A 15,133-nucleotide genomic window follows, 5' to 3' on the forward strand; every position below is an offset into this window, starting at 1 on the left:
TGGTGTAATTTCAACTCTTGGCCTTCATGGCGGCCATCAGTGCTGGCTTCAAAGATGGCGGCCAAGTTATCGTTCCAGTCTTATTAGAGTTCACTGATTCGACCCAGTGAACTCTAATAAGACTGGAACGATAACTCAACAATAAAGACTAGTCATTGGATGAAGCCGATTTGAATATAATTTGCTGATTAAGGCGGGAGCCGCGCGACCAAATCAAGCCTTCAAAAGAACTGGGGAGAGTGAGAATTCCGTAAAAATCGTATTTTTTGGCCAAAAAAATGCCAGAAAAGTGCAATTTTTATTTGACCACTTCAACTTTAAACAACGAATTTACCCTTTTTGGATAGACCTAAGCAATCCGCATCATCTTACTGTAAAAACCGGCGAGGTACCAGCTTTGTACTTGAAATATTTAAAGAATTTGAACGGGCCGGAAAAAAACTTCGCCTTCAACTCGCAAAAAAAATAGGTTTGCACCTTTTCACGTTCATAAAACTTGTTTTTTAGTAAAATCTAAGTGTCAATGCTTGTTTTAAGCTTTTACTCATGATCAGATGAGATGGATTTGTGTATAAAAACCGGCGTTGTTTTGGTGGTGTAATTTCAACTCTTGGCCTTCATGGCGGCCATCAGTGCTGGCTTCAAAGATGGCGGCCAAGTTATCGTTCCAGTCTTTTTAGAGTTCACTGATTCGACCACACTGTGATTTGACGGATGACGGATATCCGTGCTCACGACTTTATCCTAACCTTCTTGTTCGGGGTGACCTTAACGCTTACACTTGCGATTTTTGCTGCAATTTTATGTGCGATTTTCTTCTTTTGAATAATCAGTTACGAATGCTCTGGCGTATATTAGGCTGTCGCTGTACTACAGCCTAAAGGCCCGCTGTACCTCCTTGAACCGTGTTTTCTATAGACTGTAATTTACATGATAATAATTTTCCCACATAACCCCTGAAAAAATTGTAAATTTTGGCAAAATTACAGAGCAGTTTTGTTTCGTACGACGTGCCATAAGGCAAACTAAACAGAGATTCCCAGACACTGTCCCAGAGCATTGGCAAGCCAAGAAAAGACTGGGCGCTATTTAACGATTTCCCATGATTACCTTCGATGCCTGTGTATTGCTTTGTTTAAGGTGTCGTTGCAAAGTTTTAACCAAAAGTTTGTGAAAAAACCGGTGAAATCTAGCGGAATTTACAGCTCCGAAAACTAACCGAAGAGGTACGAACATGACAACGTTTTATTGAATTTAGATAAAATTTATTAATTGTTGTTAGCAGTATAAGATTACAGCAGTTACCTTTGCTTCGTAGCGCTATTAATCTGCTAAAGATGTTATGTTTATAAAAAATTCGAGGTATATTTTTAAAACCGTGTCAATGCTGTGGTATATATACCATGTGGTATATTATTTGAAGACTGTTGTTCTTTGCAATGCTGAAGGTTGTTGGCCTTCTTTGGATGGGCAAATAAGTGAAAATTTTGAATGCATGCTCGAATATTGTTTTTAAAGTTAGCTATGATGTCTAACTATGCAGTACATTAGCTACTCAGGTAATCTTTAATAAGGCTAAAATTCCTCATTGTGAAGTTGTGAGTGACCCCATTTAGGAAAGCCCATGGCAAATTTATGCGGTAGTAAGTAGTTATTGCAGGACTTTTCTTGCACACTGAATAATCTCACTATTTGTGATCAATTGTCCTAGCTAGCTCACTCTTGCCACATTGGCTGTGCATGACCACAGCCTACATTAAGTTCTTCCCAGAATACTCATTTCACAAAAGAGTATTTTCACAAAAGAGTAAAAAAATGCTTTGTGCACATTTTTCAAAACATAATGCACTGTCTGCATACACAATATATTTTGGTTTGCTGAACAGTTGCAAAAGCTGTTGTTATTTCTATCTATAAGCATGCTCTCATACAATGCTGAAAGTTTCGATATGCATATATTTATCTCAATGCTAGTGCTTGGGCTGGGAGAGTGATTGTATTAGCCAGGCAGGCCCAGGCCCAGGCTAGCATTCAATGAATTGTCAGTGTTATAAAAAGTACTCATAGACATATTGAATTTGCTTTTGCAATAAATTTCTGAGTGTATTTGGATAACAACTGTATATATCTTTAGTCACCTCAGCTGCCTTTTAGTACATTTAGGACTTGGTAACTTTGTATTTAAGCTATAATGATTTTTAGCTATAATAAATTTTTCATAAAGCTCCATTTTGCAATAAAGTACTCATAATATTGTTTGCAGTACACTAGTGGATTTATAAAGGTCTGAGACCAGTTGGTCACCAAGATTGCCCAAGGGGTCTAAGAAATTTCCTTTTTTAATGGTGTGGTAAAATTATAGTCCCTAAATGTAAGCAAACACTTTGTTCACATTTTAAATCACTGGATTTTTAAGTTCAATTACATGTTTAATAGTAAAATATTAAGGCCGCACAATCAATTTTTGCATTGCATTTCTGGATTTGATTTAATCAATGCTTGATTTAAGCTTGAGCACCATTATTGGCCACAAATGTATTTACATTTGCTCATGACCGAATATAATACATACCGTATCACATTAATCTAGCCACTATAACATAATTCATTTTTAAAGTCACCTCCCCCCAAAAAAATTTTGGATGGACTGACCCCCTATTTTGCTGGAGTTCATGTTCAGAAAAATGGGTTAACAGACCTAAAGCTGCATATAACAAATACACATGGTTTTTGTCCATGTTGATTATTTCATTGTTAGACTTGCTGTGTTTTGTACACATGCCACTCACCTATAGCACACTTCTAATAAAACCTTGCTGCATTTACCAATGATTTAACATTTGGACATTGTGAGCCAATAGTTTGGACATTGTGAGCCAATAGTTTGGACATTGTGAGCCAATAGTTTGGACATTGTGAGCCAATAGTTTGGACATTGTGAGCCAATAGTTTGGACATTGTGAGCCAATAGTTTGGACATTGTGAGCCAATAGTTTGGACATTGTGAGTCAATAGTTTGAACATTGTGAGCCAATAGTTTGGACATTGTGAGCCAATAGTTTGGACATTGTGAGCCAATAGTTTGGACATTGTGAGCCAATAGTTTGGACATTGTGAGCCAATAATTACCAACTTGGCAAAAACATTATTTATAACTTGACAAATATTTTTCCTTTCGCATGGAGTTATCAGGTAATGCAGTAAATATTCTGTTATTATAAAACAAAAATTTTGATGTCAGATAATTTTTCTTACTCTTATTTTAATGAAATTGGCCTTGGATAGCACATGTATTCTCATTGAAAGAGAAAATTTAATAAATAATCAAAAAATTCAAGTAATTAGGGTTTTACCCACTCGTGTCTCGGGAATATGCATGTTGAAAATATATCCCCGTTTATCATTGCCGTTTACAGAGGTTGATAGGTCGGTGATATTTTAACGGGAAGATCACTAAGCCTACGGTTCCCTTTATATATGAAAACAAATGTATGTATGGTAGCTATTGGGGCAGTTGAAAGTATTTGTCAAAGGAAAGGCCCAACACAGAACACTTGGCGCGCTTTTCAGTTGTCAGTCACTATATATATTAGGACATCAGAGATGAGATAATCGATTCTTCAAGGGTTTCAAAGTAGTTTTAAAGAATTTTGCTATCCCCAACCCACGATATTTTAGAATTTGCACCCCTTTCTTTCCGGGGGATTGCATTTTGCTAAAAACATTAGGTATAGCAAAAGTTGACTAGTACTTGAATTCTTTTCAAGTCTTACCATTTTCTATTCGAACATTTTCTAATGAACAGATTTAGGTTGACGACGGGAAAGTAAAAGACGATATGAGATCCCTAAATGGCGTGATGCGCCAGGGATGTAGCTACTACGTCATTTGTTCGCAATTTTCACATCGTCTTTGACCTTTGCGTCCTCAATCTAAATCTGCCTGACGGTCGTCACTTGTTTCCAACCACCAAAATGACATGACCTCACTGTGCTTTGGTTTCGCATGGGAAATACCCTTACTGCCCAGCTGAACTGCTAATATGCCTAGTTTAGAGCAATTCAAACAAGATGATAAACATTATAATAGTGTCACTTGGCTGATCGACTGCCCAGATAATGTCAGGAGGACATACTGTACCAGCAGCGTTGAGTTTAGCTAGAATGTAATTAGAGTGACATTGACTGGCTAGTGTAATTAGGTACATGCAGGATCTTCGTCTTTTGACAGATGCAAACGAGCGAATAGGGACATAGGGTGTATAAGCATCCGTAACTTATCCACTCGATCACATTTATCAAAAGGAGAAAATCACTCAGAGGCGCATTTGTTCTCGCGGGCTGATATAGGAAGTAATAGAACGTTGATCTACTGTGTTTTCTTTATATTGCATTGTGACTTAGGGCTGCTTTTTACTGTCGCGTTTTTATACGCGTGGAAAAATTTAAATTTTGACTTGTTTGCTACCATATTTCCCAATTTAATGTTCTTTCAGAATTGAATTTATTCGCTTCTGAAAATGGACGTGAAATTCGTGTCGCGTTAGCTAATCGCATCCAGTGTGTGGTCCCGGGTAGTGTCGCAGGTCCTCGCAAGAATGATTTTCATTGGCTAAACTTAACAATATAGTTCTGTTTCAACCAATAGCATAGCTTTGTTCTTTAGAAAGCATAAAAAGCATTATCCAATTTCCAATATCCCTTTAAGGCCCACACAGACCGGACGCGATGCGGCAACGAGACGCGATCAGTTTTCATTTTCCAGAATCAAATAAATTTTAAACTATTATTATATTCTTGTAGATTACTTAACGATAATACATTTTGACTACTCTGCCGTCCATGGATCCCAAATTTTCGCGTCCGGTCTGTTTCGACCTTTAAGCCCGTTTTCCATTAGCGTAAAAAAATTTTTTTTTTCGCTGACAAATCACGATACGGGAACAAATTGGTTTAGTGGAAACCAAGCTCCGAATGCTCGAATATATTCTTAATTTGTGCTTTTTTCTTGCAGCGTCTTCTAAATATGATACCATATGAAGTGATAAAAGGGGTAAAATCAGACACAATAAAGATCAAATGTGGTTACTGCAGTAAAATGTTTGATACTGTTCAGCAACATGAGCAACATCGCTGTCGAAAAGAAAACATCTTCACTGTGAAATGTTTGTCTTGTACGAAACCGTACAATGATCACGTATTGCCACAAAAAGATGAAAAAAATGTCAAAGGTAAAGTTTAAACAAAGTATATATACAATTTTCTTCAAAGTTACAAAACACCAGTGGCGTAGTAACTAGCAAGCCTGGGGCCGGTTGTATCACCCCCATTTAGCTTAAACGGTGGTTAAGGGCAAAATAGAAAGCAAATCTAAAGTTTTATTCAATAAGCAAACTAAAGGTTTTTATTCCTTAATACAACGATCATGTTTACAAACTATACACGTTAGGTGCACATACAATATTCAGGTTGACTGATTCAAGAGGGATGTAAGAGTGTTATTTACTTTTGATTTATTCACGGTTAAAGCTAAACGCGGGCTTGATACAACCGGCCCCTGACAATTAAGGCTATATACATTCAAACGGAAGAATTTTGAACTTTTCTCGGTTCAATTTTCAGCCATTACATCAGTAGCCTGAACACGGAAAAATATGGGTACGGGAACCAACTTTAGGAGTGCCGTGAGCGAGAGATACGTGCAAGGGTTACTGCACAGTCGAGCTCCTTTGTTTCTGCTATAGGCGCGAGGTCCATAAACCAGGGAAAGAGAAAGAGAACTGGAGTGTGGTTTTTTACGTACCAAATAAACTCTGTCAATTAACTATTTATTACCATTTGTATGAATCGTGAACGGATTTGTTTACGGCTTTGTTTACGTTTCAAACATTTATAAACATTTATTAACATGAATAATAAACAAAAAGCATGCGAAGCAAACATTTAGTTATCCTAAACGAAACGTTTCAAGCTTGAAACGTTCACATTTCATGCATGCTTGTTTTCTATCGATACGGCACATAGCGTACGTGCATTTTTATGCCTGGTTACCGATTTTATATAAACATTTTTATGGCCTGTCATACAAACATTTTTCAAAATTTAGCGCCCCAAAATAAATGTGTTCCGCTGCCGATGCTATTTGTGTAGTCCAGATTTCAACAATCCCAGTGGCTACTGGCTACCATTGAACATTTTGGAGTCGAATAAAATACGTACCGATGAAATTTGACTAGCTATTGGGCATGCAATCAAAATTTTATCCGACAAAAAATAGTATTTTTTTGGCAAACAATAATTAGAGAATGATCTCCCCTGAAGTAAGTTCAAGTAACTATGTCATGTAATCATTGTACTAGTGATCAAGATTTGGTTTTCAGTTTTTTTCTCTATCTTTCACAGCATGTCCGAAGGAAACAAAGGAGATAGCTGGAGCTACCAGTGACGATACGATAAGGCCAACACCTGAAGAAACGAAGACCAATTTGCAGCTCTTCCGTTGTTGTATTTGTGATAAAATGTATCCAAATATTGGAAACATGGTCCGGCACATCAAGTATCATTTGAACAGAAAAACAGATGTACAACCAGAACAGTGTAGTCGTTGTGGTAAATTATTCCAGTCCAAACAGCAGCTGACAAGACACGAAGCTACACACGAAGATACCAGAGCTTTTAAATGTGAAGAATGCTTGAAATTGTTCAAAACTGCCGATGGCGTGAAACGTCACATGTATGTTCACAGTGATGAAAAACCTTTCTCGTGTCACTTATGCGGCAAGGAGTTCAAGGCAAAACATCTTATGAGAAAACACGAGGAAACGCATTCTGACGAGAAAAACTACGAATGTCCACAGTGTGGCAAGAGATTTAAGGCGAGGAATAGCCTACGCGATCATCTATTGGTCCACAATGGCATTCGACCGTATAAATGCGATGAGTGTGATCAAGCATTCTATCGACGCAGTCATCTTGCAACGCATAAAATTGTTCACAGTGAAGTGAAGCCATTTTCTTGCAAGGTCTGCGAGAAATGTTTTGGTCGACGTGAACATTTAAGGGTTCACGAGCGAATTCACAGTGGAGAGAAACCTTTCAAATGTACCCGATGTGAGCGATCGTTCAACCAGCAAGCTGGACTTCAAGCTCATCTTGTTAGTCACTCCAATGATCGACCATACGCGTGTTCGATGTGTAAGAAAACATTTAAATATCAATCTCAGATCAAGCATCATGCATGTAAACCTGAGGAAATTGTGCCGTGTAGCATGGTTGATCTTCGTCTTACTACCGACACGATGGAGGAAGACTCTGAGCCAACGACTGTTGTAGACGACACGCGAGCAGAAAACAATCAGGAAGAACTGAAAAATGAGGGAAATTCTTCAACTACCGAAATTTCTAATTTAAGAACAACCTCGGAAGATACAATCATACTTATTCAAATTGAGAATACTTGCCATACCGATGATGCAGCCATGTCAGTCGATGTTGTCGCCACGCGTAAAAAAGATTGTGAGCTAGGATCAAGTCATTCAGTGGCGGAAAGAGACGCTGTAGAAGACGTTCGTTCGTCCAACTCCGGCGCAAAGATAAATGACGAGAGAGATTCAAACGCTTCGACTATTTGTAGTACAGTTGAAGGAAGACAAGATGACTGTGCGATGGGCTGTTCATCTGTTGGCATCACAAATCATGCGTTAGCGTCACAAAACGTCGAAAATGTTGATTTTTCTGTATCTAATGCGGGAGTATCGCAAACACATACTCAAGAAGCTACGAACATGCTTTCTGAATCTGCCTCAACGCATGGTGAGTTTTTAAGGACCCAGCTTTGCAACACAACAGAAGAAATGAATGCGGTAACGCAAGTTAGTCAAGGGTATAATACTACAAGTGCACCACACGGATATGCCATGGGTGAGGTACTGCATTTGTTGGGAGTGCCAGAAGAGCCGAACAAAAAAACTATGCAAGTGTTATCAGGACAGTTACACCAACCATCGACAGCTGGAACTGTCGGAATGAATCCAGGTACGATATCAGGTTTACCAGCACATCTTTGGAACCATAGTTAGCCAGTAACTTGCTGGATCTGTTCCAAGTCGCTGGAGCAGTGGAGAACGGACGGTTGCGATTTCAGGACAAACAATCTTGTATTTGTACGTTGCATGATTGCAGCTAAACCTTTTCACGCATGCTTTAACCATAATGTATAAATAATACGAGTATGATATTGATAAACTGTTTTTTTTTCATTCAGTGCCGTGTTTTTTATAAACTGCACGCGACTACCCTTTATACGGACCATTGATATCCTTGTATCATATCGTTCTCGTATAGGAACGGTAAGTTGTCGTATAGTCAGCAGGAAAATCCTGATAACCCGTTTGGTGATAAAGACATAAAACTCCCCGTTTTCGAAAACGAGACAGATTGTCAAAAGCAAGATGGCGGCAGTGAGAAAATTTATATTAACGCGTGAAATACTGAAAAGTTGCGGGGAATAACGGGAGATATCCTAAAGCAAGGTTAACGGAACAGCGTTTATCCTAAAACAAAGTCAAAAGCGTTTTGTTTCCATTCCAGCGTTTTATCCCCGTTTCAGTTTCCGCTTTCCGTTTCCGCGATTCAGTCCCAGCGTTTTATCCCCTACCCCGTGCGGTCGTCATAATTTTCCGAAGCATTTCAGCTGAGTATCCATTGTCTCTAATTGCTGGCGAGCTCATCAAGAATTCTGTGTATATAATTAAAAACAGCATGAAACGGCATCCTAATGTAATTTTATTATAAATATCTAATGTTACACACAAGCTTACAATGTACTTTACTAGACGTGTATTGTGTTGCCAAGGAAACGACGAAAAATACATTAATTATGTAGCAGGAATTAGGGACTGTGTCGCAAGATCACACGCAGCTCTTAAACATTGAAACAAAAATTCTCATCAACATCGCTTAATTTAAAAGCTTTGTATATCAAAACAATTGATATAGCATATAGCAAGACTTGTTTGTCTTGAAATGCGGAGAAACGTCAGCTAAATAATAGCCTATAAACTCTATTTTTTATTCTGCCGAAAGGGGTAAAAAAATGAGTTGTAATATAGCGTCTGTAGTAAATTCATTTTTTTCGACACTCCCTATATTATTGGGAAAATAGGAAATATAATGGGAATATCATTCCTTCCACAGCTTCAATATTTGTCAAAATTGCTTTCTAATACAGATAGTAGCAGACGTGAACACTTCATGTCATTGTAGTGCTACTGAGAAACGTTTGTTTAATGTATGCATAAAAATAGCTTAAACACACAAATTTACACCGTTTTGTACATATAAACTCTTTACGTTTAAAAATTGTAGTTTATTTCACAGTTAAGGCTACAACAGGATGATTTTATTTCATAAAAGTAATATAAGTATTTTACTATTCCTTGGTGTTGAAAGTATTCCGATTCAAATTTAATATGACGTTCGAAGCGTTGTTGATTAAATACATTCGTGACGACGCTTGTCGCAATAAATTTTCCATCTGCTATTTATACGCATGTTAACACCTAAATTATCCTGAACATAAACAAATAAGAACGCAAGCTTTTTTCCTAGAATATTCTTTTTAACAACAAGAATCGATGTAGTAAAAAATAGTTCAACGATTTTTTTAGCTACAAAGAATCATACATTGCAACAACCTGCCCTTGTTTTCATTTCGTACATTTTTATTATTTTGTTCCTCCGACATACCGGTTATCACGCTAATCTGCAGGTTGTTATAGCAACACGACACGACGAAACGTGCGCTGTATACGTGGAAAAATATAAGTGAAGATGCTACGAAAGGCTTAATAAGAGTCTGGCTTTTGTTCTGCTGTTTGATATTGTTGATAAATACAATACTAAAGTGACAGTGGACGGCTGGTTATATATTATATCAAGATCACTTCCAATGAACATAGAATTCTAATCAAACATTTGCCTACCCAGCAGGTCATTTGCAAATCAAGTACTAAACAGCGTATTTATTTGCGATATTATTTTTAAATGAACGACGAGTGTTTTAAATAGGAGAATTCGAACTCGTAATAAAATGGCCGATTTGAAAAGGATAAAAGAGCAAACGGTTTGTAGCTTTTGCGAGAAGCTGCTTACGAATCCACGCCTATTGCCTTGTCTGCATTCCTATTGTACGGCTTGCCTCTTGAAGTTTGTCAAAGAAGATGAAGATCTCATTTGTCCGACATGCTCCGAAAACCACGGCAGGAAAGAAGTTCCAAATCTGCCTAAAGACGTGCTCGGAGAATCCTTGATATCTCAAGGAAGAACTGGCGACGAGGAGAAGACATTATGTTCCAGCTGTAGCACGGATACAGAGGAAGCTGTCGATCGATGTCTCAACTGTTGCGAGTTCCTGTGCAGTGAATGTTCGAGCATACATCGTCGCATGAGGCAGACACGAGATCATGAAATTATAACACTAAATGATTATGAAAAAGAGGATGAGCAAATTTCACACCGTACTCTATACTGTGACGAACATCCAAATGAAGAACTAAGGTATAGTACTTAATTTTAATTCATAAAGTAATCTAGTATAAATTCACATTTATATGAAGGTGTATGTTATGTCGCCCACTTGGATATTTAGGACGTATTTAATCACTGCCGACCTCGACGTCTAGGACTTGTTTCTGTAGCTTAAAGTGAATTTTCATCCATCCTGCATTTTAGCACTTTATACAATTTCAGGCTGAATTTCTTAAATGTATACACGATCCATATATTTTCGTTCAGGTATTTTTGCGACAAATGCAAGCAATTCATCTGTCGTGAGTGTACGGTGATCGTCCACAAGAGTCACAAGTACAAATACATGGAACAATCAAAAAGTGTCAAGGAAATTGTCGACTCGTTTAAAAGCCTAACAATAAAAGTCAAATCTAAAATTGAAAAAGCCGAGAAAGCTCTCGAAGAAGTGAACACAACAAATGATATGATCACCGCAAGCATAGTGGGTCTGAAGAACAGCATTCATAACACTGCTACAGAAATGGTGAGACAAATACGTCTGGCTGAGGAAGACATGATTATTGAAATAGATCGAATTCAAAGTAAAAAGTTTCATAGTCTCAAGGATCAGACCAGACTGCTACAAAATAGACTGGAGACATTTGAATATGGAAGGAGTTATGCCGAACATTCTTTGAAGTATTTAAGTGAGGTATGATGTAGTTTGATTAAGTAAGGCTCATTTAGAATGTACAATTAGATGTATTTGATTATCACTCTGAGGAATGGAAACGAGTATCCAGGAATCGTGCTCATTTTGTTGCATTGAAGACGGATTTTGAAATTCGATGCATGTTCATAGGCACAGAATAAATAATAGATATCTATTATTATACTCTGTCACAAGTCCATACACGCTAGCAATATCATATATGCTGGTAAAAGCTTGATTTTTCATTTCATTTGAAGCTGAATCGTGAAGCACGTCAAATGGGCTGGGTACGATGACGTCCCCCCCCACGAGACTCGAAATATAACAAATGCTGTATTCAGTCAATATGATAAAAGTACTATAATCTCCGTAAAAACAGGAATGTTAAAAATGCTCTCATCAAGTTTAAACACTCATTGTAAGGAACGTCTAGTCAACTTTTCAAACTTTTAATGTATTTTTCTTTTGACAAAACAACTGATAAGAACGCAACAAAATCAACCCACTATCGTTTTGATTTTCTAAACTTAGTGTTGTTAACTCACAACTAGTATGGGTCCAGCACATTGAGATGAATAAACTAACAGCCGTGGGTTTATTCATCTCAATGGTCCAGCATTATTGCTCGATAGCCTATTGACCAAATCCATGTGTTCTCCTTTACAGGTTGAACTTTACCTCACCAGAGAGCCAATTGGAAATCGGCTGAAAGTCTTAAGCAAGAAGAAAATTTCTGCTGATCCAGTTGAAGAAAACAACCTGAAACACGTAAAGGAGACCAGCAGAGGTCAACGGATGGCACGGACATCTCTTGGGTATCTTGAGGTGAATGGTAATGTTGTTATTAACGGTTGCGTTCGCGATCTGAGTGATTTTGAAAATTTGAATGTGGCGATTTCGGAATCTTCTCCTGAGTTGACCGGGATTTGTGTTGATATCAGAGGTCCAGGCGGTGAACTGATCAGTCCAGTGAAGAGGGAAAGAGGTAACCATTTATGAAACTTCTTTGCGCGTAAAAGCAGACATGTAAAAACAACAACTGGCATAGAAGACGGGTGCAAAATATTAGAAACGTATACGTAAGGAATTAAAAAACATGCGAGATGATAATAAAAAAATTAGATGTCATCGTTTTCAAATTTATCCGGCAAAGCCGTCCACACGTATCCGCTCAGCCGTCGTTTTCAAATTCTTCCACCCTTGAGAGGGTTTTCAGATCCGTTTCGAATTCAGTGGGCGAAAACGCCAGATACGTGTGGCTGTACGCGTAAAGGTCGACACAGACCGGACGCGAAGCGGCAACGCGACGCGAATTTTCAGCTTCCAGAAGCATATAAATTAAATTCTGGGATCAAAATTTGACGTCTGAAACTATATTCGCATGTTTCAGACAATCCTGGGAGTTGTGGCGCGGACTTTCAAACAGAGAGGCCTGGTACCCATAGCGTAATGGTCACCCTTGACGGAGTTCCCATCTCAGGAGCCCCACTTGAAGTTGTCGTTGGTAAGCCCTCGATATCGCCAGTTGGTTCTACTCCACCAGGAACGTCTGCACGCTGTGTTAAAAGAAATCCGAAGAAGCCAGGGGAACTCTGGGATGTTCATGGGATTGCAATATGCAAGAAAGGACAGATAGTTGCCACAGATACAAACTGTCATCGAGTCCAGGTATACAATTGGACGGTGGGTTAAGGATTATGCGGGCGATCGGTCATACTGTTTTTTGTTGTAATATTCAGAACGTACCCTGACGTAATTGTTTTTGAAAAAAGCCAATAATTGTGCAGCTGATCGGAGATCATCACATCTGAGAGCGAACGCAAATGATAGACGAAATGTGAGAGAAATGATAGAATTACCAGTGCTGATTACAAATTTGTTCAGCTCTTGAAAATTAATTTGTTAAGCTCAAAACTTTCCGATCACAATTTTGATCGGCTTTTGTAAAAGTGACACCACACTTTTCGCCTTTTCGTCATTTTGGAAAAATTGAAAGGGCCGTTATTTGAAAGCAAACAAACACAGAATACAACGAGTTTTGAGCACTGCGGCTCGGTGGAATAAAAGGCTTATGCCACACATTCAAGATGGCGGGTAACGTCATTGAAAATTTGAAAACAGCCCAATATTATTATTTCTTCGTTGGTTAACTGCTCTTACTTCTATATAGTGCAGGAACATTTTAACAGCTTCGATTTCTGTTTTACCCAACACTTTATGCGTTATGCAATAAGTACTACAGATCCTAATTTCCGAACCGTTAATTGATATGCCAGCTTTTATTGTTATTTAGATATTTACCAAGACAGGAAGATTTCTCCGAATGTTTGGCTCTTTGGGAAGTGAAGACGGTCAATTTCATTTTCCACGCGGTGTGGCGGTTACCAACAAGGATAATATCGTTATTGCAGACACAGGCAATGGCAGGATACAGGTAGGTTTGAACATTCGGAAAACCATGCGGCAAATGCAGCAAAAAAAAACTATTTATTACAACAGACTTTCACAACAGAGTTTTATATATGCTTATATAGGATTTATAAAATTTTCAATTCAAGCCATGCAATTTTGTCGTGCATTCCAGCAAATCCTCCAGAAACTAGAAAATTCAGTCAGCTAATAAACGTTCTCAGGCATGAATGTGTGTTTTGTCAAATCATCAGCTAACGCGTTTTTTATTGCACAAAAACAGCCCAAACACATGTGCTTTTTTAATAATAAAATGGTTGCAAGTAGCTGAATGCAATCTTAATGTTGGATAATAATGAATGCGCGTGTACGAGGTTGTCACATTGTTCTCACTTGTAGATATTCGACAGTGAATATAACTATCTGCGCAGTATCAGATGTTATGGTGACGACGAAGACACATTTCAGCCCTGTGACGTCATAGTTGACAAGGACGATAACATCATCACGTTAGAACGCGAGAAGAGTAGAGTGAGAATTTACAACAGAGGCGGTGACGTCATTGCAGAATTTGGCAGCGTGGGGTCTGGTGATGGGCAATTTATCAATCCATCTTATGTGACAGTGAACGGAAGCGGTCATATTGTGGTCAGCGATTTAGGAAATGATCGAATTCAAGTATTTACAAACACAGGCCAATTTCTTTTCAAGTTTGGAAGAGCTGGTAAGGGAAATGGTGCATTTGGCTGGCCAACAGGTGTCGCAGTAAAAGGTAACGGGGATATCATCGTAGCAGACTCGTGTAACAATCGGATTCAGATATTTCGGGCTGATGGATGTTTTGTAGGTTGCCTTGGAGCGCTAGAATGTAGCACAGATGATCGAGTAAAGTCGCCTCAAGGTCTCACAGTCGATGAGAACGATGACATATACGTTGCTGACTGGGGAAATAACCGAATTCAGATATACTGAGATTATACTGTAATAAAAAATAACTTTCAAACTTGTGTAGTTCATAAGCACCAGAATCTAGCGGTGGTTAAAATAATTATTAGTAGAAAGTTGTAGGACATCTTTTGGAATTTTGCATCAAGCTGTATTATGTGCAAGTGTTTGTAAAAACCGTTGTGAACGTTATTTGCATCTCACGCAAGATTGATCGAATTATTAATAGATTTAATGAATCATTGACAAAATCTTAGAATGGCGTTTAACGCTTCCAAGGAAATTTTCGAAGATAACGATGTATAGTATTTGTAATTTGTATATGTGATGTATAGTAATTTGGCTGTAATACAGCCAATTATTGGAAATATTCAAATATATAACATATCAACTAAAAGAATTATGAAACTAAGTGTAGTTTTAATCGCTGGTCTACTTATATTGAGAGATATTCGCACCACCACAAAGATAAAGATGTACTCTAACCAACGCCATCACCCCTCGCCAATAACAACCAATTTGCTGCGAATATTTGCAGTCAACCTTTAATAAACACGCT

At 38.1% G+C, this 15,133-nt stretch overlaps 1 protein-coding gene across 1 annotated transcript; it reads left to right on the forward strand.

The window, feature by feature from the left end:
• Nucleotides 1-1,139: 1,139 nt before the first annotated feature.
• Nucleotides 1,140-14,954, forward strand: LOC114533399. The gene is made up of 9 exons (XM_028554910.1): nt 1,140-1,226; nt 5,014-5,230; nt 6,402-8,076; nt 10,056-10,556; nt 10,794-11,220; nt 11,887-12,205; nt 12,611-12,888; nt 13,514-13,654; nt 14,029-14,954. The coding sequence occupies exons 2-9, from the start codon at nt 5,026-5,028 to the stop codon at nt 14,599-14,601; spliced, it is 4,119 nt and encodes a 1,372-aa protein (XP_028410711.1). The 5' UTR covers nt 1,140-1,226; nt 5,014-5,025; the 3' UTR covers nt 14,602-14,954.
• Nucleotides 14,955-15,133: the final 179 nt, after the last annotated feature.

Source organism: Dendronephthya gigantea, unplaced genomic scaffold (assembly GCF_004324835.1).
Source record: "Dendronephthya gigantea isolate DGI-Jeju-01 unplaced genomic scaffold, DenGig_1.0 000090F, whole genome shotgun sequence".
Taxonomy (NCBI): Eukaryota; Metazoa; Cnidaria; class Anthozoa; order Malacalcyonacea; family Nephtheidae; genus Dendronephthya; species Dendronephthya gigantea.

What these genes read in the sequence shown, in the direction of transcription:
- LOC114533399 (XM_028554910.1), top strand. Translation starts at nt 5,026, where the DNA reads ATGATACCATATGAAGTGATAAAAGGGGTAAAATCAGACACAATAAAG. An exon ending in CATCTTTGGAACCATAGTTA is followed by an intron (nt 8,077 to 10,055) that starts GCCAGTAACTTG and finishes ATGAACGACGAG; the next exon opens with TGTTTTAAATAGGAGAATTC. An exon ending in TCCAGTGAAGAGGGAAAGAG is followed by an intron (nt 12,206 to 12,610) that starts GTAACCATTTAT and finishes CGCATGTTTCAG; the next exon opens with ACAATCCTGGGAGTTGTGGC.